Here is a 22939-nt window from a genome sequence, read left to right on the forward strand (position 1 = left end):
TAGTGTGTTTAAGGTTTAAGAAACGTGTACAATCAAGTTTAACGGAGGCGGATCGCAAAAATTTTTTTAGGAATGATGTGATTTTAGGCCGCGTCCTTAAGGTGGGAGCTCTTTTTAAGGTGACACCTATGATTCAGCTTTCCATATATATATATATATATAATATATATCATATATATATATATATATATATATATATATATATATATATATATTATATATATATATACTTAATAAGATAAACAAAAATTTACTCATTCCGGTTCGCTCGCTCGAGCCGGCGGGAACTTTACGAGGCGGCCGGGCTCGGCGACGTAACCCGGTTTTGACCTGGGTTTTTGGGCCAGGCCCCGAGACGGCGGACTTTTTGGCCACCTAATATGTCAGCGTATGTAAGCGTATATTGAAAGGCATTTTGGAAAAAAAAATATTTTAACCTCCCAATCTATTTTTATAATAGTATTAGATAATCCATGTACAACGATACGAACACAAAAGGTATTCTAAGATGCATACATTTTCTCGCACCGCTGCGCAAGAGGAAGCGCAATAGATGGGTAAAGTAACTGTTGCAAATCAACGAAGTTGGCCTATTCCGTTGGGCTTTATTTTATTTATTTATTTATTTATTCCCTATTTTGTCGTCGAGAGAGTACCTGCAAGGCACGTGATGGTTGTAGGCTTCGGTGGGTGAGTGGCTCCTAGAATGCTCGTGTTATTTCTAGAATCTCGATACATTTACCCGGAACGCCTTCTTGTCCCTTCCATTTTCCCCGCTGCAAGCGATCCTCTACATTAATTTCGAATTGCACCCAGATACTTCGAGATCCTTCCACCTCCAACTATATATAAGTTGTCAACCCCATCCCCCCTTCATCACATAGCAGAAACAAGCTAATTCCCAAAGGCGAAAGATCGATCTTGTTATTGTCTGACATTTAGCATTCTTCAGTTGAGAAATGGCTCTGATTCCGCAAATCTTCGGCCAGAGGAGCAATGTCTTCGACCCTTTCTCCCTTGACGTCTGGGACCCTTTTCAGGGCTGGCCTTTCGACTCTTCTCGCTCGCTAGCCGATCGATCTCGTGCCAGCGGTGATCTCAGCGAGACCTCTGCCTTTGCCAACACCCGCATCGACTGGAAAGAGACCCCCGAGGCCCACGTCTTCAAGGCTGATCTCCCGGGGATTAAGAAGGAGGAGGTGAAGGTTGAGGTGGAGGAAGGAAGAGTGCTTCAGATCAGCGGAGAGCGGAGCAAGGAGCAGGAGGAGAAGAATGACAGGTGGCACAGGGTCGAGAGGAGCAGCGGCAAGTTCTTGAGGAGGTTCAGGCTGCCCGAGAATGCAAAGATGGATCAGGTTAAGGCGACCATGGAGGACGGTGTGCTCACCGTGACCGTGCCTAAGGAGGAGGTCAAGAAGCCCGAGGTGAAGGCCATTGAAATCTCTGGTTGAAGGAAAAGTAGAATCAACTGGATATGAAGTGTTAGGAGCGAATCTGAGTCCGAGGTTATTATGTGCGTGTATTAAGTGAAGGGTGTATGGTACGTATCATGTTTGGTTGTGTTTTGAGAGTTTGAAGTAGAAGGTGTCTGAGTTTTGCGCTGCTTGAATATTGTAATGCTGTCAAGGTTGTCTATTGGATGTTGGTTCAGTCTCTGATTTTAGCTGTTATATCTTCATCCTGAGCTCTCGGTAATTTGTTTGATTCACATTCTGAAGTTGTTCTCTGTTGTAATCAATTTTTGGGAAATTTATTTTGTATTCTTTTACTTTATGCCGTCAATCAACTGCTAACTTTAACTAACTTTTCCCACTATTAGCGTCTTTCCCCTAATTATCCAGCAATTCATAATAATTATCCAGCAATTCATAAATGTAATAGGCTAAAATCTGTAATCAAGCATAGCTATGAAGTGTTATACAAGATTACTTTTAATTTTCAAAATAATGTGGATTATAATATGATGTACAGGTAATTCTGAAGATCACGTGGGATTAAGGATTTGCTTTTTCTTTTCTTTTTTTCTTTTTTTTTCCCTTATTTTTTTGTCCGGGAATCAAAGTTGAAAACTTGAGCGATTCCCTTGTTTCTTTAAAAGATCTTATATTTTTTAATAATAACAAAGTCGAAGTCAATTAGTTCCATTTAAATTTGTAAGATGGTCGGTCTTTGGTAGCTCGTTTAGATATCTTTTGTTAGCGAGGACGCAACCGACTTAGTTTTGAACTAAGGTACCTAAGTTCCGTCAAACGTTTAGATGATCGTTCGTGAGACCGCATGCACGCTTATAAGATTTTGGTTGATCACGTCTCTTTGCGCTCATTGTCCTTTAATTTTTGTTTTGGTTGTGACTCGGCCGTTTTTGAGATAAACTCTCAACTTTAAAAATTGTCACAAATCCCTTCTTTAACTCTGGCATATTTTGGAGTAATCTTAACTAAGTTTTAGAAATGTCATTGCACCACTTGGGGGAACTTTTACTTTTGAAAGAAGTTCCAAGCTAAAACTTGGAATAATTTGAGAGATTAGAACTCTCATTTTTGTATAGAAAAATAAAAAAAGTAGGATAATTTTGTATGATAATTTTGTATTATTATCCCTATTCTAGTTTTGATAGAGTTCTACTTGACTAACACTGTAAAATTTTGTTCTAGTTTTAGTTCTATGTGACTAACACCTTAAAAATTTATTTTACTTATTATCCTAGTTTCAATTTTAAGTTCTAGGTGACTAACCCCCTTTAGTGATGTTAGATGAACTGGTATACGGAAAGAAAATTTTTCTTTCTTTAAATTAACATTCTAATTATGATATTAAATTATTAAACTATTCAATACTTAATTAGTCAAGTTTCTAACCGCAATTTAAACCGTTTTTAATCAAAATCATTCTATAAGATTATAGAAAAAGACGGGAAAGGATTTTTTTTTTCCTTCTATTTTGGCATTTTAATTGTTTGAATACATGTGACTTCTACATCTGAAGTTAGATCTAATGACGTTAGGAGAATTATCTGACAAAACTTAAAAACAAAGGTAATTTGCCAAGCAATAAAGCTCAGACTTGTAGGCACAGTGAACTTTTTTTTAACCACAGGGTGGCGAAAGGTTGTGGGTATCGTTAGGAACTTTATCATAATGCATGTGACAAAATCTTGGAGCATATGAGATTTTTTGAAAATCAATCTTGTATTTTAGAAAAAAATATATTAGGGAGTGTACTCTCAAAAATTAAGAAGAACAAAATTGTATTTGATGCTTAACAGTAAATATAAATTTTACCATGATATAGAATCGAAAAGCACACTTAGCGAGTGAAGGGCTAACTTTAAGACATCGAAGATATAAGGGACTACATTGACAATCCTAAAAGTGAAAAAGGAAATCCTTATGCGTGAGTGTTTGTTGCTGTGTGCTTGTGTCGGTGGGGCAAACAATACGGGTTTAAAAGATTTAAGAGGCTATTATAAAAAAAACCCTTATGTTTGTTTTTCTTTCTATAGACGAGGAGGTTATTTTAGTTTATATATATATATATATATATAATATATATAAGTATATATATTATGATAATATATAATATATTAGTATAGGCGAGAGGTTCTAATAAAAATCTAGAGATACTAAAAACCAATCCTAACCCTAAACATTCTATTGGTCATCCAATGGCCTAGATTTCGATGGCAGAATTGCTAAATATAGACAATTTAAACACCGCATTAAGTGTGGAAAAGGGTAAGATATGGAACAATTCATTGCATTAAATGGTGACCATGATTGACATGTTGGAACATGATACAAATTTAATACACGTCTATTCAATACTCTCTCTTACATTAAATAGTGCTAACATTCTTAATACTCTCTCTCTAACTCACTTCCGCATCTCTTAAACTCTCACAGAAGAACACAACTAACGCATGTAATCTGCGATTCAACTGAAGTATCTTCAATCCAGATTCACTTCCCAACGAAATTGAATATCGGATTCACTTCCAAATCGATTGCTGTTCCACTGGATTTGTTGAATCACTTCTAATCACCAAAGCAGACATAAAATTATGGTAAATAAACAAGCTATAAATTTGTATAACATGAACGAATTTCACGCTTTTACAAGGCGCAAAAAGTTATCGATTTTTATGGTAAAACAAACACCTCGCATAATTGGAATCTGGATTACACTGCACAGGAATCGATGATTCGCTGAAGTGAATCGAGATTGTCACTCATGCAGTTTATTGAAGTAAAAGAAACTATACGCATGATCGATCACTGGCAGTGAATCGAACGAGTTCACTGCAGTGAATGCGAGATCACTGCATGACGTCATCCGTCTTATAGAACGTGTTTTTGATGATTTTAAGCAAAGATAGTTACAATTTTATGGATAAAACAAACACGCTCACATAATGAATCTTGGATTCACTGGCAGTGAATTTCAATTTAGGACATCAAAATCGGGGACTTCACTGCAGTGAATCTCGATTTACACTGCAGTCGATTGCAATTATGTAGGACAGGCAACTAAAAAAACTCCACAACTTAAAATATCTGAACTGTAAACGCAATTTTAACAAAAAACCTAACAGATTGCATTTCTAAAATATTTTAATAGAACCCTCAAAAAAGATTGCAAATTTTGAAAGATAATCCAACAAAAACAAACAACCACAGATTCGAGTATAGAGAAGAAACACCAAGCTAAAACAAACCTGTACCAGATCGAACTTCACAATTACCTCTAACAAAGAAAAAAAATCAAATTGAAAATTAAAGAAAACGTGACGAACTGAGGGGTGCTCGAGCATGAAGGAACTCTTGGCCATGGATCCCATCCTTTATCATCCCAATACATTGACGAGTAACAAAACCATTGATCAGATCCAAGAAGAAAATAAACACGCTTACAAGAATGCAAATCAAAACTTAGAAATAAAACCTAGACAAGAAAATATAACACCTACCAACAGAAAATAACACCTAGCCAAGAGGAGTACGGGGCTGCGTGTCAAGCTTTGGAGAAATGAAAGGAGAGAGAGAGAGGAGAAACGTGAGAGGAGGTTGCATGGGAAAATGGAGACTCAAATAGAGAAGCATTAATTACCGCTCTTTAGTGGGCTGTTTATTTTACCGTAATTACCCTTGATCAGGGGCTTTAATCTTAGCCATTGCATGAAATCTCAGATCCAATGGAGAGGATGGTTTTTAGTTTTTAGGATGTAGGATGTTTGTATTTTGAACCTTCCTATATAATAGTTATTCCTAATGTATATTATATATATATATATATATATATATATATATATATCAGTATAATGTGTGTGTGTGTGTGTGTGTGTGTGTGTGTGTGTGTGTTTATATTGTTATATTGTAGCCAATTGTACATAAAAATATATATAATGATTTGTAAACATAATTGCAACAAGATCATAGCAAGGTTGTAGTATAACTGTAGTATGAATGCAAGAAATCTAGGTAAAAATAACATAGTTATATGTTATTTAACATAATTATTAATTAAATACGTAATAAGTATAAAATATAATGATTCTATAAAATTTTGGTCACGTTTGTTTTTTATCCCCGAATTAGAGGGTATCATATGCTCTGGACTATAGTATCGGGACTATAGTATCCTGGTACTATTTAATTCTAATTTAATATTTGTTTTCATGACATTGAGACTAATTTAAAATAGTCCGTATTAGTCTTTGTTTTTGGGAAATAATGACCATTAGGATTAGTATCAGAATCAGAATGATATTTTTACTTTCAAGTCACCTAATATTGTATTAGGGCATCTGCTTGGAATTTTTTTTATATTAGGAAATGACATTGTCGAAAAGGCAAATACACTTGAATCATTCAAAATATCAAAAACATACATTTTATTACTAGTATCAAACATGTTGTACCCTGAAAATTACTAAGTATATATAATGAACCCCTTAAGGTAGACGTGTCATGCTTAATTGGTCTACCTTCCTCTAATTAAGGAACCTGACACGGAGAAGCACATAGCCCACCTGTTTTCAAAGAAAGAACTGAGACAAATGACATCTTAAGGTTGGTCTTTCGACTCAAACCTAAGAAGAGTAGCGCTTCTGGGCAGGGATCTACTAAAGGAGTCAAATATTCCGAGATGAATGACGTCTCTCCCTTTATTTCATTGTGGAAGGTTTTAAAAGACGAGTTGACCTATTAGCTTCATCAATCCTATCTACGTAACTTAGTCACCATTGAAGTTAATGTGTGGCTAGGGTCATTATGACTTCCTTACCGGAGTCCTAATGACTCCTTGAATAACGTCAGCACTTCAGCTTCTCTGTCATTGTTACATTAAATGCAAGGATGACTCGCCTATTTTGTGATCGACATTTGTAAAGCGCCATTTGATCAAACCGCTCGCACCAATCTATTCAAGTTACCAAATAGCCCTTACATATTCCTATAAATAGGGGTCGTATCTTTTGGAATTTTAGGTCCGAATAATAATTAAGCTGAGGAAGAATAGAGGGAACCCTAATACTAATAATAATTGAACAATACTTACCAGGGACAAAGAACTGACAAATCGATCGTTATTGTCTCTCTCCTCTTTTTCTCGGATCTCAAAATCAAAAGGAGTTGATCATTTTTTTTAAAGTAAGCACAAAGGAGAATTAATCGTAAAGGAGGAGGATAAAAAATTAAAATTTCCGTGAATGAGATTTCTATTCTCAGCATAATCAGTGTAATTAATATAATTTAATATTAGGTTGTCGTCCCCACAAGACCAGAAAGATTTCCGAGCGACGAGAGATGAGAATTAGATGGGGACCTCACTTGATTATCTATTCCCTATGTGAGAACGGCGAAGAAATTGAGAAAAAACATAAAGAATAAGCAAAACAGACTTCACCACACTCTGGTGTGGTGTCTGCCACACCGGTGGTAGAATCTGTCCTGTTTGCCATGGGTGTGGTGTCTGTCATACCCGATGTGGCAGAATCTGTCATGTTTTCCATGGGTGTGGTGTGTGCCACACCAGGGTGTGGCAGACTTATTTTTAGAATCTTAATCTATTTAGGATTGTGTTTTGTTATAAATAGAACAACGTTTTTAGGGTTTCTAAAGGAGAAAATTAGCATTGTTTTGAGCACTTTGAGAGGGAGATATTATGAGGGAGTTGAGAGCTTTGGTTAGGGTTATATCTGAGTGATTTTGTGAGTTATAACCCATTGTATTTCTCCTCCATATAGTGAAATCTCCCCATCCTCTCCCTGTGGATGTAGACAATTGCCGAACCATGTAAATTCCTGTGTTTGTGCGTGATTTTGGTTGTTATTTTGTGAATTGCATGCGTTTTTGGTTTTTAGTTTTCTTCTCTCATCGCTCACCGACTCGTTTGGTTGTCGAGCACGCTTCCGCACGGCGCGCAACAAGTGGTATCAGAGCTCAACAATTTGTATCAGATCTCAGATTTTAGATCTAGGATTTTGGATTAGGTAGAGGAAGATTCAGTTGGAAGCTTGGCTCTTGGAGTTCTAGGCTTCGGTGGAGTTAGGGTTTGAAGTTGCCGTTGAAGATCTCGCTTTTCTCGTGTGGTTAGGAGTTCTATTTGGAATCCAATTTAGGGTTCAGTTGGGTAACTTCTAAATTCTATAAAGTTTGAATCTTTCTTTGCAATTTAGAGTTTATGATTATGGGTGAAGAAGTTGGTAAAAGCAGCAAGATGGTGGCTACAATTCAAGTTGGTTTTTAGAACACTAAGATTAATGTAGTGAAATATGACGGCAAAATCAATTTTGGTTTGTGAATGAGCGACGTACAGGATGCGCTCAATGCTCAAAATTTAGAGGAGACCATCATGGTCGATGAGAGGCCACCTAAATATGAAGAGGCAATATGGGGAAAGATGAATAGGAACGCTTATGGGGTGATCAGGTCTTGTTTGGAACAGGAGCTGAAATATAATATGATTGGGGTGACGTCTGCAATGAAGATGTGGGAAATTCTCAACAATAAGTACCTTACAAAGAGTGTTGAGAACCGTTTGCACTTGCTACGAAGATTATTCAGATTTCAGATGTCCAGAGGCACCTCGCTTGCGGCTCATGTGAACAACTACACTAAGTTATTGTCGGACTTAGCAAACGTGAATGAGAAGATCACGGATGAGTATAAGGCTATTATTCTTTTGGGCTCCTTACCGGATGAGGAGTATGATACCTTCGTGCTTACTTTGTTGAACAGGAGATCTTCTATCACTTATAGTGAAGTGACTAACGCATTGACGAACTATAATTTGAGGATGAAGGATAAGGAGACTTCCCGCGCTAGTACTTTAGGAGAGGCCTTGTCGACGAGAGATAGAAGCCCATATCCGAAAGGTAAAAATAGAGGAAGGTCAAAGTTAAGAGGTTGTCACCAGCTAGGAAAGAACCAATGTACTTTTTGTAAGGAACAATGGCATTGGAAAAGAGATTGTCCAAAGGTCAAAGAGAAGGAGAATGGCAAGAAAAAGGTCCCGAAGGCCAATGAGATGAACCATTTGGATTACTCCGGAGGTGATTCAAGCTTTTCTCTTTTGAAAAGAGAAGGAGAATGGCAAGAAAAAGAACCGATGATTCGAGCTTTTCTCTTTTGATTACTCCGGAGGTGAACCATTTGGATGTATCGGATTATATGCTTGATTTTGACGCTACTTATCATGTGACCCCTAAGCGAGATTGGTTTGCATCGTTTGAGAGACTCGATGGGGATGTTGTTGTCATGAAAAATGATCAATCATGTGGTATTTGTGGGATAGGTACCGTGTGGATTCGGATGCACGATAGAGTAGTCATCGAATTGAAGGAGGTGAGATTCGTTCCTCAGCTGAAGAAGAATCTTATCTCAGTTGGAGCTTTGGAGGCGAAGGGATTCAAGGTGACCTTTAAGGACGCTGTAGCAAAGGTTACTAAGGGATCTTTAGTGATAATGAAGGGAGTCCGCAGTTGGAACTTATATTATCTAAAGGGGAGCACCGAGGTTGGCCAGGTTTCTTCAGCTATTTCAGAGGAGGACATTAGCAGGCTTTGGCACTACAGATTAGGGCATACATGAGAGAAGTCACAGCAGGCTTTGTGCAAGCAGGGGCTATTTGAAGCTTTCAGCTGGTCTTTCACCAAAGTCAGCTGAAGATCGAGAGTTGATATCGAAGACTCCATATACGAGCGCGGTTGGGAGCTTGATGTACGCGATGATATGTACGAGGCCGGATTTGTCACAGGCAGTGAGCATGGTTTCAAGATACATGCATGATCTAAGAGTGGGTCATTAGGACGCCGTGAGATAGATTTTAAGGTACATTAGAGGTACGCTCAATGTTGGTTTGGTTTATGAGCGGGACACTATAGGTGGACAGCTATGCATTGGCTATGTTGATTCGGATTATGCCGGGGATTTGGATAAGCGTCGGTCTAAGACGGGGTATGTGTTCACTTTGACCCGTACGCCGGTGTGTTGGAGATGTACCTTACAGTCGACGGAGGCTTTGTCTACAACGGAGGCAGAATATATGGCGATTACAAAGGCTATGAAGGAGGCTATTTGGCTTCAAGGATTTTTAGAGGAACTTGGTATATCGCAACGGTCCATCACTATTCATTGTGATAGCATGAGTGCTATCTATTTGGCGAAGAATTAGGTTTTTCATTCGAGGACGAAGCACATTGATGTTCGTTATCACTTCGTTCGAGATGTTCTTGAAGATGGCAATGTGGAAATTATGAAGGTCCACACGAAGGATAATCCAGCGGATATGCTCACTAAGGTGGTTCTGAGTAACAAGTTTGATCATTATCGAAATTTGTTACATATTCGTGATTGTTGAGGCCGTTGATGGCCATTTGGATGAACTACCGGCAGCTTGATCCCTTGGGAGAGGGCGTACGTAGGCAACCACATTAGTGCAGCCGAGTTTGGAGAGACGACACATTGGTGCTCATGTTGGTGTTGGCTTAGTGTTGGGAGCACTTCGCCGAGGTGGAGAATTATGAAAACGGTGAAGGAATTGAGAAAAACGTGAAGAATAAGCAAAATAGACTCCACCATACCCTGGTATTGTGTCTGTCACACCGGTGGTAGAATCTGCCCTGTTTGCCATGGGTGTGGTGTCTGCCACACCCTAGTGTGGCAGAATCTGCTCTGTTTGTCATGGGTGTGGTGTGTGCCACACTAGGGTGTGGCTGACTCGTTTTTAAAATCCTAATCTATTTGTGATTGTGTTTTGTTATAAATAGAACCACGTTTTTTAGGCTTTTTAAAGTAGAGAATTAGTATTGTTTTGAGCACTTTGAGAGGGAGATATTGTGAGGGAGTTGAGAGCTTTGGTTAGGGTTATATTTGAGTGATTTTGTAAGTTATAACCCGTTGTATTTCTCCTCCATATAGTGAAATCTCCTCATCCTCTCCCCATGGACGTAGGCAATTGCCGAACCACGTAAATTCTTGTGTTTGTGTGTGATTTTGGTCATTATTTTGTGAATTGCACTCGTATTTGGTTTTTGGTTTTCTTCTCTCATCGCTCACCGACTCGTTTGGTTGTCGAGCACACTTCCGCACGGCGCGCAACAAGTGGTATCAGAGCACAACCCCCTAGACTAATATATCAATAGTAATTAGTTTGTGGACCTCTTATTTTGACCAAGGATACTTCAAATAAAAAAAGCATGGGGGTTCTACGGCTAGGGGTGAAAATGAACCAAATAGTTAATAAATAGTTTGATAATAAGCATGGGGGTTCTACGGCTAGGGGTGAAAATGAACCAAATAGTTAATAAATAGTTTGATAATTTATTTATCACTAAACAAATATTTCTTAGTGTTCCAGTTTACTAACGAATAAATTTTAACTAAATGTATATTTAATTTGTTTGTCTATCAAATATTTGTTTCAAATGTTATCATTTTATAATTGCACATATGATACCATATTTTAACCCCCTTCCCATTTCTATTTAAAATTTATGTGCTAATTTTAAGACTTAAATAAGCTTAAATATGTTTTCTAATTAAAATTTTTATTTAAATATATATACATTATATATTATAAAAGAACAATTTTTATTTACGAATAAAAATATTATAAAATCAAATTCTTTAACGGAATAAATATACTTTGATATTCGATAAGTATTCATATATATTCATTAATATTTATTAAATACCAAGTATTCGAGTTCGAATTCAAAAAACTATAGATATGAATATTAGAGTTCACATTCGAATTCAATAATTTTAAACAAATACAAATACAAACATCTTAGTATTCGATTAGACCATTTACCCTCCTATCTACTGCCCTAGTAGGCCTCCCCTTGGTTTCATTTCGACTTCTTCTTTGAATGCAGAATAGACATTTATATTGTAAAATTTTCAATTCTATACCATTCATGCATCACGACTCTTCAAGTACTGCACCTTGAGTTAAGTCAAAGATTCCCTCACAGTTTTGTGCACTTAGGAAAAAGTAAAGTGTTTGCACATAATCATTCTTGAGCATATCAGATATTATTTAAAATAATGTCTAGAACATCTCAACATAGTGTCAAATATAGAATTATTTTAAGCTTTTATTCTGCTTATTTAGGAGAAAAGAATATTAGTAAAAGCTCAGGTGAAAAAAATAGTTTAGCTGTATTTCTTAGCTTCTTGTGAGGGAAAAAAGAAAGAGGCAAGAAAAAAGCAAGGGGAAGATATATTTTTCCAGAATTATACTCTCAGTATAATTAATAAACGAAAAAAGGCAAATTTGTTCCAAAATCTTAATATCTTCTTAGATGATTAGTATTTGAATTGTAAAGATGGTGATAAAAAGAGATTATTTTAGTCCCTTGTTGGATACTCTATTTAAAATTAGTTTCTACAGGATAAAAAAATAAACATGGACTGGGATAGTGGGTCCAGTCTATTTTAAAATACTATCATTATTTAAAACAAGCAAGCAAGCAAACAAATCGGCCTTATAAGAGTAATGGATAGTGTTGATGCTCGTAAACAAACAGTCGATGGGGGTTTCCCGTTGTCGGATGCAGTTTCGATCCTGATGACGGTGGGGAAGAAGGGAGAGGATGAATGTTGGGGCCGACTCCTCTTCCAAATTTATGTCTGATTTTGAGCGCGCGAGGTGGACTTATAGCCTGCACATGCAAGAATCACAGGAAAATGAGGCAAGTTTCCCCCGTGGTACCTCCGACGGTCAAGTCAGTTGATGAACTTGGGGAAACATTTGTTGAGAGGCCCCTGAGCCATTGAGGTCCTTGCACGGGGTTTTTCCTCTAGAATTATTAAAATGCTCTGGATGAAAAAGATCCCAAAGGGGAGTAAAGCTAAGGTGTAAGAAGAAGCAGAGATCCAAAAAAAAACTCTCCTGCTCTTTACCTTCCTTATCTCTTTTTATAGCCCCCTTGCCTCTGGGAGTTTGACCTTCGGTTTTTGTTGACTACGCACAGGAGGCGGTTTGAAAGGTGAACAGGCAGGCTGCTGAGTCATCTTTCTTCCTCCAGGTGTCGACAGACGACTAGGAGGGAAGTCATTCAGTGTCAGGGGAGAAATGTCTTCCCAGTGCTCTGGGTTTGTCAGAATAGGCAGGGTGTAGGGTAGGTCGGCTGCGTGGCCGTCCTTCTCTCTCCGGGTGGCGGCTGGAAATTGGAGGAGAAGTCATTCGTGCACAGAGAAGCATCATGATAATTCTTTGGGAAATGACTTGTAAGCCGAATAAGCGATTGGTGCACGAGGGTTGTCAGAATTGAGATCTTGATGGGACTAATCAGTACTGTTGTGTCGATTGACCTCTGAAATGATCTTAGTCGGCTCTTATCCCTTTGGTCGAGGCGGGTTGATCTGTGAGTCGTCATTATGATTTGGCGACTCGGTAGTCGAGTCGTTTGCTTAAGGAGTCATCTTAATTGCGAGGGGTCGACTGATCCCGTTCTTCGAGTCGGCCATGATAACCTGTCGATCAGAATAAGGCTTGACTGCTCGTCTAGCCGAGAGACTTGGCTCTGACTGGGCTTTTGAGCCTTTAAGCTGAATCGGACCGTAGCTCGCTTGGGCTTATGCAGGTATTCTTTCGATACTTCTATTTTGATGTGGTGACTGACCATAACAGATGGAAAGGTGAGAAAAAATATTTGCACAAGAAATGATTTTGTTAATTAAATAGGCCGCTAACCATAAGTTAGTTTATTGGGCTTATTTTTCCTTTTTTCGGTCAAGAGAATTGCTCGGACCGTGACAGTTGTAAGGCTATGAGGCGGATAAGAGGATTCGCGAGTTCTCGTGTTCTTTCTAGATGCACTGGGAACATCTTCGAGTCTTTTCCGTCATTGCCTGGGAGAGGTGATCCTCTAAAGTCTGGATGGGCCCAGGCACTTCGAGATCCTTCCATCCCCACCTATATAATTTTTCCCGCCCCTGGCCTTTTTATCAAATCAAAGAAACAAGCTATTCGAATTCCCAAACCTAAAGGAAAACTTCTGTCGTCTGTCTAATTTTTTGTCAATTCGAAGAGAGATGGCTCTAATTCCTCAAATCTTTGGTCAGAGGAGCAACGTCTTCGACCCCTTCTCCCTCGACGTCTGGGATCCTTTTCAGGGCTGGCCTTTCAACTCTCCTCGCTCCCTTGCTGATCGTTCCGGTACCAGCGGCGCTCTCAGCGAGACCTCAGCCTTCGCCAACACCCGCATCGACTGGAAAGAGACGCCCGAGGCCCACGTCTTCAAGGCCGATCTCCCCGGGATGAAGAAGGAAGAGGTGAAGGTGGAGGTCGAGGAAGGAAGAGTTCTGCAGATCAGCGGAGAGCGGAGCAAGGAGCACGAGGAGAAGAATGACAAGTGGCACAGGGTGGAGAGGAGCAGCGGCAAGTTCCTGAGGAGGTTCAGGCTGCCGGAGAGCGCGAAGATGGATCGGGTGAAGGCGACGATGGAGAACGGTGTGCTCACTGTGACCGTGCCCAAGGAGGAAGTCAAGAAGCCCGAGGTGAAGGCCATTGAAGTCTCTGGGTAATATGATACTAGGATTCGTATAGTCGGTTTTATTTCTGAGCATGATCCGTTGGAATGTTGTGAGTCAGGTCGAAGGTTTGTGTGAGTGTCTAGTTATTTGAGTCTGTGTGAGTTGAGGTCTACATATATCATGTAATAATTGTATGTTGATTATGAGTTTAAATTGAGGTATCTAAAGGTATGGAGCTTGAATGCTAAATACTTTGCTGTTTTTTGCTAGATAATTGGTGTGTGAGGGATAGGGGTGCATTTGGGACGGATACGGCTTGGATATGATATATGTCATATTCATATTCGTTTACTCATTTTGATTATGGATTCGGATACAAATATAACTTAGTAAAACAAAACTCAACCATATTCGTTAAAATCGGATACGGTTATACATGAAGATATATAAATGAGGATATATAAGTGAATATGTATGTTGATATAAAACGGATAAAAGAAAATTAGATACTGTTGATAAAAATATAGTTTATGTGATATCAAAGTGTGCATTAATATATTCATTATATATAAAAAGATAAGACTAGATATCTTGATCGTTAAAATTAACATTATACCCATAATCTAAATGCTAAAACTATTATAACAATATGACGAATATGGATATTCCAGATACGATTTTGGGTATTTTACTATAAAATCATATTTGTTTGCAGTTGGTACATCATCGCCTTTGAAGAAAAAAAGTTTGTACTTTGTTGCCTTCATTCAAGTTCCCTTTGGTTTTGAAGGACAGCAGAACGTGTTTTTTTTTTTTTGAGAAAAAAGATGGAATATCACAAAGATATTTCAGCCAGTTAAATTAAAATAAACTAGTTGTTACAAATATAGTACACGCACCCAACCAAGAGTATGCACTAAAGTTCAGAACAAAAGACTACAAAACAATTGTAACAACACCCCTGTATCTACCACCGGATACAAACTCTTAAAAATAGTAAAAATGTTATATGCTAATACTACATATACCCCAAAATAAAATAAAAAAAACTTTAAGACTAAAGATGTTTTTCCTCCAATCAAACACAAAGCACATAAAACTTTGTGTAAAATCTTCATTCTAATTGAATCACATTGACCACAAAAGTCATGTTCTCGGCTTTAGTAACTTCAGCAATTTGACTCCTTACGGTAGCTCTCTTTCTTCTTGTTTACTGTAATCTAGCAGCTCGAGCATATATCACTTTGGAACCTAAGCAAAAGGTTGAATAAGTCACTATTTTGTTCAAAAAGATCTCTTTTGCTTATTAGAGAATAATATGTCATTGCGTTCCTACCATACACACCAAATAAGAAAGCAAATGAAAACATTATTCTTCAGTTTAGAATCCCCATCATTACTAATGCTCCAATTCAACCATACATCGTTCAAAAAATTCAATCTAAATTCATTATCAGTTTTCAACATGAATTGAACTGATCTCCAGATTGAGTATACAAACTCACATTTAAGAAACAAATGTGTATGATTTTCATCCATCTTTGAGCATAAACAACAGGCCTTTTCTAAATGTACATCTTTTTTTTTCCAGCACATCTTTTGTATTCAAGCCATTTCTTAGAGCCAACCAGACTAAGAATTTAACTTTTAAAGGGACAGGGAGAATCCATAAATCTGCACATTCATATCTTAAACCTCTATTAATGAGAAATTGATAATAAGATTTAACAGTAAAAGCATTTTCTGTATCGCATTTTTATTTTCTTTTATCATTTTGTTGCTCAAAATTAACTGAATTGATAAGACTCGTCATATTAAAGTATTGTAAAACCAAATTACCAGTCAACTGTCTTCTAAAATGCACCTCTCATCTCCACAAATTGTTTTCATTCTTTCTCAGACTACTAATAGATGCAAAAGGGAATGATGTGAGAGAGAGCAAAGATGAAAATAAAGATGCAAGAGTAAATGAATCTAACCATTTATCAAGTCAGAATAAAGCATGATTTTCATTTCCCACCTCCACTTGAGTAGCGCATAAAAAAACTGTCAGTATTAGCTAAATGGTTTCTCTAAAAATGAGAAAGATGCACTCTTTCAGGATATAAATATTCTGTCCAAGATTTTCTTTCATAATATTTATAAAAACTAATTTGTTTCCAAAGGCCAGGTTTTTCATCAAACCATTTTCAAAGCCATTTTCCCAAAAGAGCTTTATTTATAATCTTTAAAATTTTAACTCCCAAACCACCACAATTTTTTGGTTTGCAAACTTCTTCCCATTTAACCAAATTTCCTTGGTGATCCAAAGATACAATCTACAAAAATATTCTTCTCATCTTATCATTTTTTTCAATAACACATGAAAGAAATAAAAAGAAAGATAACCAGAAAATTGGCATAGAGGATATGACAGAGTTGACTAACACTAGTCTACCCCCTCTTGATAAAGATTTCCCTTTCCATAAGGCTAATATTTTCTTTATTTTTTCAATCAAAGGATACCAATCATCTTTCTTTAACCTTCCAGGCCTTAAAGGCACCCCAAGATAGGTAATGTGAAAATTATCACTTTTACAATTATTCATAGTAGCCAAGCCTTGTTGTAAAGAATTATTATTCTCAAGAGCAATAAGAACACTCTTATTAAAACTAATCTTCAAACCAAAGGCTAGTTCAAAACAATATAGAATCAGTTTCAAAACTGTTAGCTGATCTCTATTATTTTTGCAAAAAATCAAAGTATCATCTGTATATTGTAAACAATGAACTTTGTGGTTCATATTATCAGGTCCTAAACCTTCAATAAGATGAGAATCTACTGCAAGATTTAACATTCTAGTAACCGAATTTGTTGCCAAAATAAAGAGAATGGGTGATAAAGGATCTCCTTGACGAACACCCATTTTAGACATAATCCAACTTCCTACTTTACCATTTATATTAATGGCAGACATACCTCCATTTAAACATAACTTCACCTAATTTATCCATTTATCACCAAACCTTTTAGCTTTAAGAACATCTAAAATAAAATTCCAGTCAAGCATATCATAAGCTTTCACAAAGTCTAACTTTAATAAAATCTCTCCCTTTTTATTGTTTTAAAAACAATCATTAATATTCTCTTGGGCTGCAATCACACCATCAAGCATAGGATCAATAAGCAACTCAAGCATAGAATTCAGCCTATTAGTAAGCACTTTAGTGATCACCTTATAAATCACATTAAGGAGACTGATGGGCCTGTAATCATTAACAGTAGTAGACTCATTTTTTTGGAATAAGAACAATATGAGCATAATTAAGTCTATTGATTTCTAATTTTCCCTCATAAAACTCCTCAAACAATTTCATAACATCACCTCTCATAGTGTCCCAAAACACTTGAAAGAATGAAGCAGAGAAGCCATTAGGGCCAGAGGATTTATCCCTATTCATATCAAAAATAGCTTTATGAACTTCTTACACCGAAAATGATTGTTCAATATCACTGGAACCCCAATCTGCCAAAGGGAACAATCTATTCCAATCAAGCTGGCATCTGTGAAGAACATTGTACCCATAAATCTTGTTATATCAGTTTAAAAAAAACCTGAGCTATATCATCCTAAGAGCTTATTTCAACATCATTATAAGTAATTGAAGAAATCAAATTACTTCTCTTTCTCCCATTGGCAATTTTATGAAAATATACAGTGTTGTGGTGTTGATGCTCAATATCAAACAGCCGATTAATCCAGAAGAGGATGGTCGCAGGTTGATGAATGATGATGGAGGGCCTGCTCCCTTCTTCGACTTTATACCTGATTCTCAAACGATGGCTTGATATTCATGCTGCACAAGAACCCGTGAGAGGACGGGGACCGGTTCCCCCGTGGTTCCTCCGATTGTCAAGTTAGTGAAACTTGAGTGGGGAAGGGGAAGGTCAAGAACTGATATGGTTTTTAAGGTGGCAAGGTGCGTGCCTAGAGGATCTACGTGAGCTCCTCTGTATGGACGAAAAATTATGTGTTCTTATTTTTGTGTCATCTATGTTTTAGGGGGGTTTAGATTGCTCACCTTCCCTCCTTCTCTCTGGCGATGGCCAATAGCATTTGTATATATAGAGGATGATCCTTTGCAGACTGGTCACTTCGGCCATACAAATGGCAGTGACAAAGTGTGAGCTGGAATTTGAGTCATCCTTCGTTTCACAGGTATCGACTAGCGACTGGAGGGGAAGTAATTTCGTCACGGGAGAGGGTGCCTCCGCATTCTCTGGGAAGTGATTGATAGCGTGACAGAAGTCACGTGGGCATACTGAATTATTCCTCGCTTTTCAGGTGCCGGCTGGTGACTGGAGGGGAAGTCACTTCGACATGGGAGAGTGTGTCTCCGTATGCTCTAGGAAGTGATTGAGTTGACAAGTCATAGAGACTTATCAGGCCAAAATCCAGATAAGGCTTGTCCGAGGTGGACGAAGATGTCGACATGTGCTCTGGGATAGAGGCTTGGAGCTGGGGTCGAATTCTTAATTTAATTGGTAGCAGGGGATGTCCCTCCAGTTGCTTTTGAGAATTGCCCAGTGAGTGGTTGAGTGTCCTAAGTAGGGTCGTCCTTTATGATAGGGTCGATTGACACCACCTTTCGCGTCTCGATTGACACCGCCTTCCACGTCGACTCAAGAATGTCGGCATGTCCGACTGGTTGGAATGTTGTATCATCTCAACTAATAATCATCTCTTGAGTCGATATAAAGATGTTGACTTGTATGGGAGGCCAGGATCTCCTGTGCCGACCAATATTGCTTTTAGTGACGACACCAGAGAGTCGACTTGATAAGTCGGTGAGGGCCGAGTCCTCTGTGGTCGTGCCTTGGGTTTGTCCCTGATAAGTTACCAAAGTCTTGTAATTAGCCATGATGATCGAGTTGTATTAGAGGATTCGACCATCTGTCGTGACTTGGGCTTATAATTCGACTAAGGAGTCAAATGCCTAGAACTTTTGAAAGTTGACTAGGGCTCTCATTGTATCATTTTGCAAATATCTGTATCTTGGGTGAGTGAACACCATAACATGTGGTCTCCCTCTTTGAGCCAATGTGCTTTAGCTCTTTGCTTCCACATTTGTTCTTCTTAAAATAAAATTTCATTCAACTAGATAGCAATATCATTTTTTTAATCAACTCATCATCTGCCAAATCTCTACTCTCCTCTATAACTTCCCAATTTAAAAGATCATCAAATAAATCTTTCTTTTTTTGTTTGACACTATGAAAATTGGAATGAACCTAATGTTTTATACATTTCCTCATAAATCTTAGCTTACCAACAATATTCTTAGTAGCAAAATCACTCGAAGGAGCACAACTTCACCACAAAGGTACACTTTTTGTAAACTCTTCAGATTGCAACCAAAAAATTTCAAATCTGAAATTTTTAATATGATGTTGATTATCCCAACAATCAAAACTTATAGGAGCATGATCTGATAATTGACTACTAATATCCTATTGTTTGGAAAAGGGAAAATTGTCTTCCCAATCAGAGTTGAAAAAAACTCTGTCAAGCCTAGCCATAGAAGGAGATTTTCTCTTATTTGACCAAGTGAATTTTCTCTCATGAAGAGGGCTATCAATCAATCCAATTCATTGATCACATCATTAAAAATTTCCATTTCTTTTCTATGATTATTTTTACTCTTTCTTTCATCAGGATTAGAAGTAACATTAAAATTGATTCTACTAAAGGCACTGTTATTTCAAAAGCAGGTAATTTTGAAAAAGATATTTCCTTCATTAAAATTGATTCTACTAAAGGCACTGTTATTTCAAAAGCAGGTAATTTTGAAAAAGATATTTCCTTCATGTAGACTTCAACAATTTCACAAAATACATTATAGGAAGCATAGTTGTACAACGGGGTGCATTATAGGAAGCATAGTTATACAACGGGGTACAGTATGCAAGTTTGGCCAGTTTTCTAAAGTGTACTCTAAAAACCTAAAAAGTTAATGGATTTGGATCCTCTCCACTACAAAAAAGTAGTGGAGAGACCACTGCTTTTAATCTCAATCGTTGATTATTTAGTAGGCGGTTATGATACAATCTAAATCTAACACTTACCATACCCCGTGTATTGCACTCATTCCTAATTTGCACTAAAAGATAAAATCACAACCATTAACTAGATAATCAATGGCCGTGATTATGTAGTGGTCCCTCTACTGTTTTTTTTTGTAGTGGAGAGGATCCGAATCCAAAGTTAATTATTTATTTTAATATATTTTTCTACAGAACACTTAAAATTTTTTTATGGAGTTTGTTTTTTATCTACTTTTTCATATTGTTTGTGTTAAGATTATGGATTCAGTTCATGTTTTATTGTCACATGTATTTAGTTACAATAAATTTATTGGCTCATATATATATTCTACAGTGTGTCGTCCTTTTGCATGGCGTCTTGTTCCTATGCCGCATAGTTATAAGCAATATGTTAATTTGGAGAACCAATTCGTACATTGAAGATAATCAACTCACTAATTTATTGGGAATCAGTTCGTAGAAATTGTACCAAACCAATTCGTACATTGAAGATAATCAACTCACTAATTTATTGGGAATCAGTTCGTAGAAATTGTACCACGGTTTGAGGGGGTCTAAGGAATTGTGCAACTGTAATATGAAAATTACTCAACTGTGCTGGGCTTTAACTTTCTCTACTTCAAAAATGAGCCTAGAAGAGTGATATGTAAAGCTATTCATTGTGAACAAATGTTATAATCACCTTATAGCCAGTGAATAGTTTTATGGAGGCATGGGGGAAATGGCCATACACTGGCTGTCACGCCCCAGGGTCACAGGAGCAAGCCATGAGACCCACCTATAGTAACTTAAATGTTGGCTAAAATCCACTACTAAAATGCTAGCACTAGTTCTCTTGAGCCTTGGGTTTTTTTTTCTATTTGAACCACTAATATTTCTTCACACTAGTCTATGTGGGACTAAAGTTTGGGGATGTCACAATCACCCACCTTACAAAGACAACGTCCCCGTAAGGTATTTGCTTGCATGTGATATTTTTGTTGGTGTCGTTATATATTTTATGTATCTTATTTGGCATATTAAACTTTATAAAATTCCTAATAAGTGGTATCAGAGTCCTGATTTGAGGTGTGAATAAGAGGAGAGTTTCATGTAATATGTGTGCAGATATGTGTGACTTAGGGATAAACTAGTTGAGTCATTCGGTGTGAGTTAAAAAAAAACTCATATTTTATCGATAATGTAAAATGGTTCATTAAGAGAGCTTAGACTTACGAGATTGTGTGTCATGAGCCGACATAGGACCATCTAATCGAGCTATCAAAAATATATTTTAAACGTCTCACAATTACTTCCGGGATTAGAAGATATGATATTTTCTTCTTGACATGGTCAAATATTCAATTGAGATTCCGTATTTGGTTTTCTAGTAATCTAACTGCTCACATGAATCTAATACACCCCTCTCAAGATAGAAATTCCAAAATTTTAATTAGTTCGAATGATGCTCGGACCGAAAACAAACGATTCACTAGAAGAAGAGAGTTAAATCAATTGGCAATTCAAGAACTCTTCATATTGTATAAGTACAAAACTATAAAATTGATTTAAAGAAGAATGCTATGAAATAAATTCCAGTCGGCCTATTGTTCTATTAGCCTGCTAACTAAGTTGGTCCATTTGCTAATAATTGCGGGCTTAATTATTTGAGTTGTCGACAAGAATCGTGATAGTTATGGAATTCTCCCGTTCTTTCTAGAGATAACCATCTGGAAAACTTTTGAGGTGCCCCAGGGAACATTTTGTGTAGTGGAAGCAGACAGAATTTTCGAGATCCTTCCGTCTCAACCTACATAAATTAGTCCTTCCCTCTTTCTGTTCATCACATTCGAAGGCACGGCAAAAGTTGGCATCCTCAGCTTTTAGCTTTAGATAGTTTCTGTAGAGAGATGGCTCTAATTCCTCAAATCTTCGGTCAGAGGAGCAACGTTTTCGACCCGTTCTCCCTCGATGTCTGGGATCCCTTTCAGGGCTGGCCTTTCGACTCATCTCGCTCTCTCGCTGATCGTTCTGGTGCCGGCGGCGCTCTCAGCGAGGCCTCTGCCTTTGCGAGCACCCGCATCGACTGGAAAGAGACGCCCGAGGCTCACGTCTTCAAGGCCGATCTTCCGGGGATGAAGAAGGAAGAGGTGAAGGTTGAGGTGGAGGAAGGAAGAGTTCTGCAGATCAGCGGAGAGCGGAGCAAGGAGCAGGAGGAGAAGAATGAAAAGTGGCATAGGGTCGAGAGGAGCAGCGGCAAGTTCCTGAGGAGGTTCAGGCTGCCGGAGAACGCAAAGATGGATCAGGTAAAGGCGGCTATGGAGAACGGCGTGCTCACTGTGATCGTGCCCAAGGAGGAAGTCAAGAAGCCCGAGGTGAAGGCCATTGAAATCTCTAGTTAGAAGAACAGATCAGAAATCGGTTGGTTGTGTTAATTCCGAGCTTTCGTTGTCGTGTTGCGAGTCCTCCTCTTGAGCTTTCTGCGAGTGTCTCTAGTGTTTGTATGTGTGGGTTGATGAGGTTTATTATGTCATGTATGTCTGTGTTTGAAAGTTTGAAGTAAGGTATCTAAAATCTTGCGCCTGAATGTGAAATTGTTTAACTATATTTTATTGGATTATAAATTAGTGGCTTGTTGTGCAATAGTGCTGATTATTTCAGCCAATTTTAAAATTGGTACCTAAAATGTTGTCTATAATTCAGGTCGCTGGATTTTCAAGGATTATGAAACTTATTGTCGTAGTTCAAATTGATTCTCTTAACATTTATTTATATATAACATTTATCTATGTAAAATCCCTTAAGGACCTAAAATGTGGGACCGTTTGAGGGGACAGATGATAGTCAGCTCATTATGCAATAGAAGGGGATACTTTATATATTTCCTCTAATA

The 22939-nt window shown here is 37.7% G+C and overlaps 3 protein-coding genes across 3 annotated transcripts; all 3 read left to right on the forward strand.

Annotated features, from left to right (window-relative positions):
* Positions 663-1735, forward strand: LOC109829203 (18.1 kDa class I heat shock protein-like). Its single transcript, XM_020396360.1, has one exon. The coding sequence runs from the start codon at positions 960-962 to the stop codon at positions 1449-1451; it is 492 nt and encodes a 163-aa protein (XP_020251949.1). The 5' UTR covers positions 663-959; the 3' UTR covers positions 1452-1735.
* LOC109829204 (18.1 kDa class I heat shock protein-like) lies at positions 13439-14231 on the forward strand. The gene has a single exon (XM_020396362.1). It carries the CDS (start codon positions 13542-13544, stop codon positions 14031-14033), a length of 492 nt encoding a protein of 163 aa, XP_020251951.1. The 5' UTR covers positions 13439-13541; the 3' UTR covers positions 14034-14231.
* LOC109829205 (18.1 kDa class I heat shock protein-like) lies at positions 21785-22673 on the forward strand. Its single transcript, XM_020396363.1, has one exon. It carries the CDS (start codon positions 21957-21959, stop codon positions 22446-22448), a length of 492 nt encoding a protein of 163 aa, XP_020251952.1. The 5' UTR covers positions 21785-21956; the 3' UTR covers positions 22449-22673.

This window comes from Asparagus officinalis, chromosome 1, assembly GCF_001876935.1.
Source record: "Asparagus officinalis chromosome 1, Aspof.V1, whole genome shotgun sequence".
NCBI lineage: Eukaryota > Viridiplantae > Streptophyta > Magnoliopsida > Asparagales > Asparagaceae > Asparagus > Asparagus officinalis.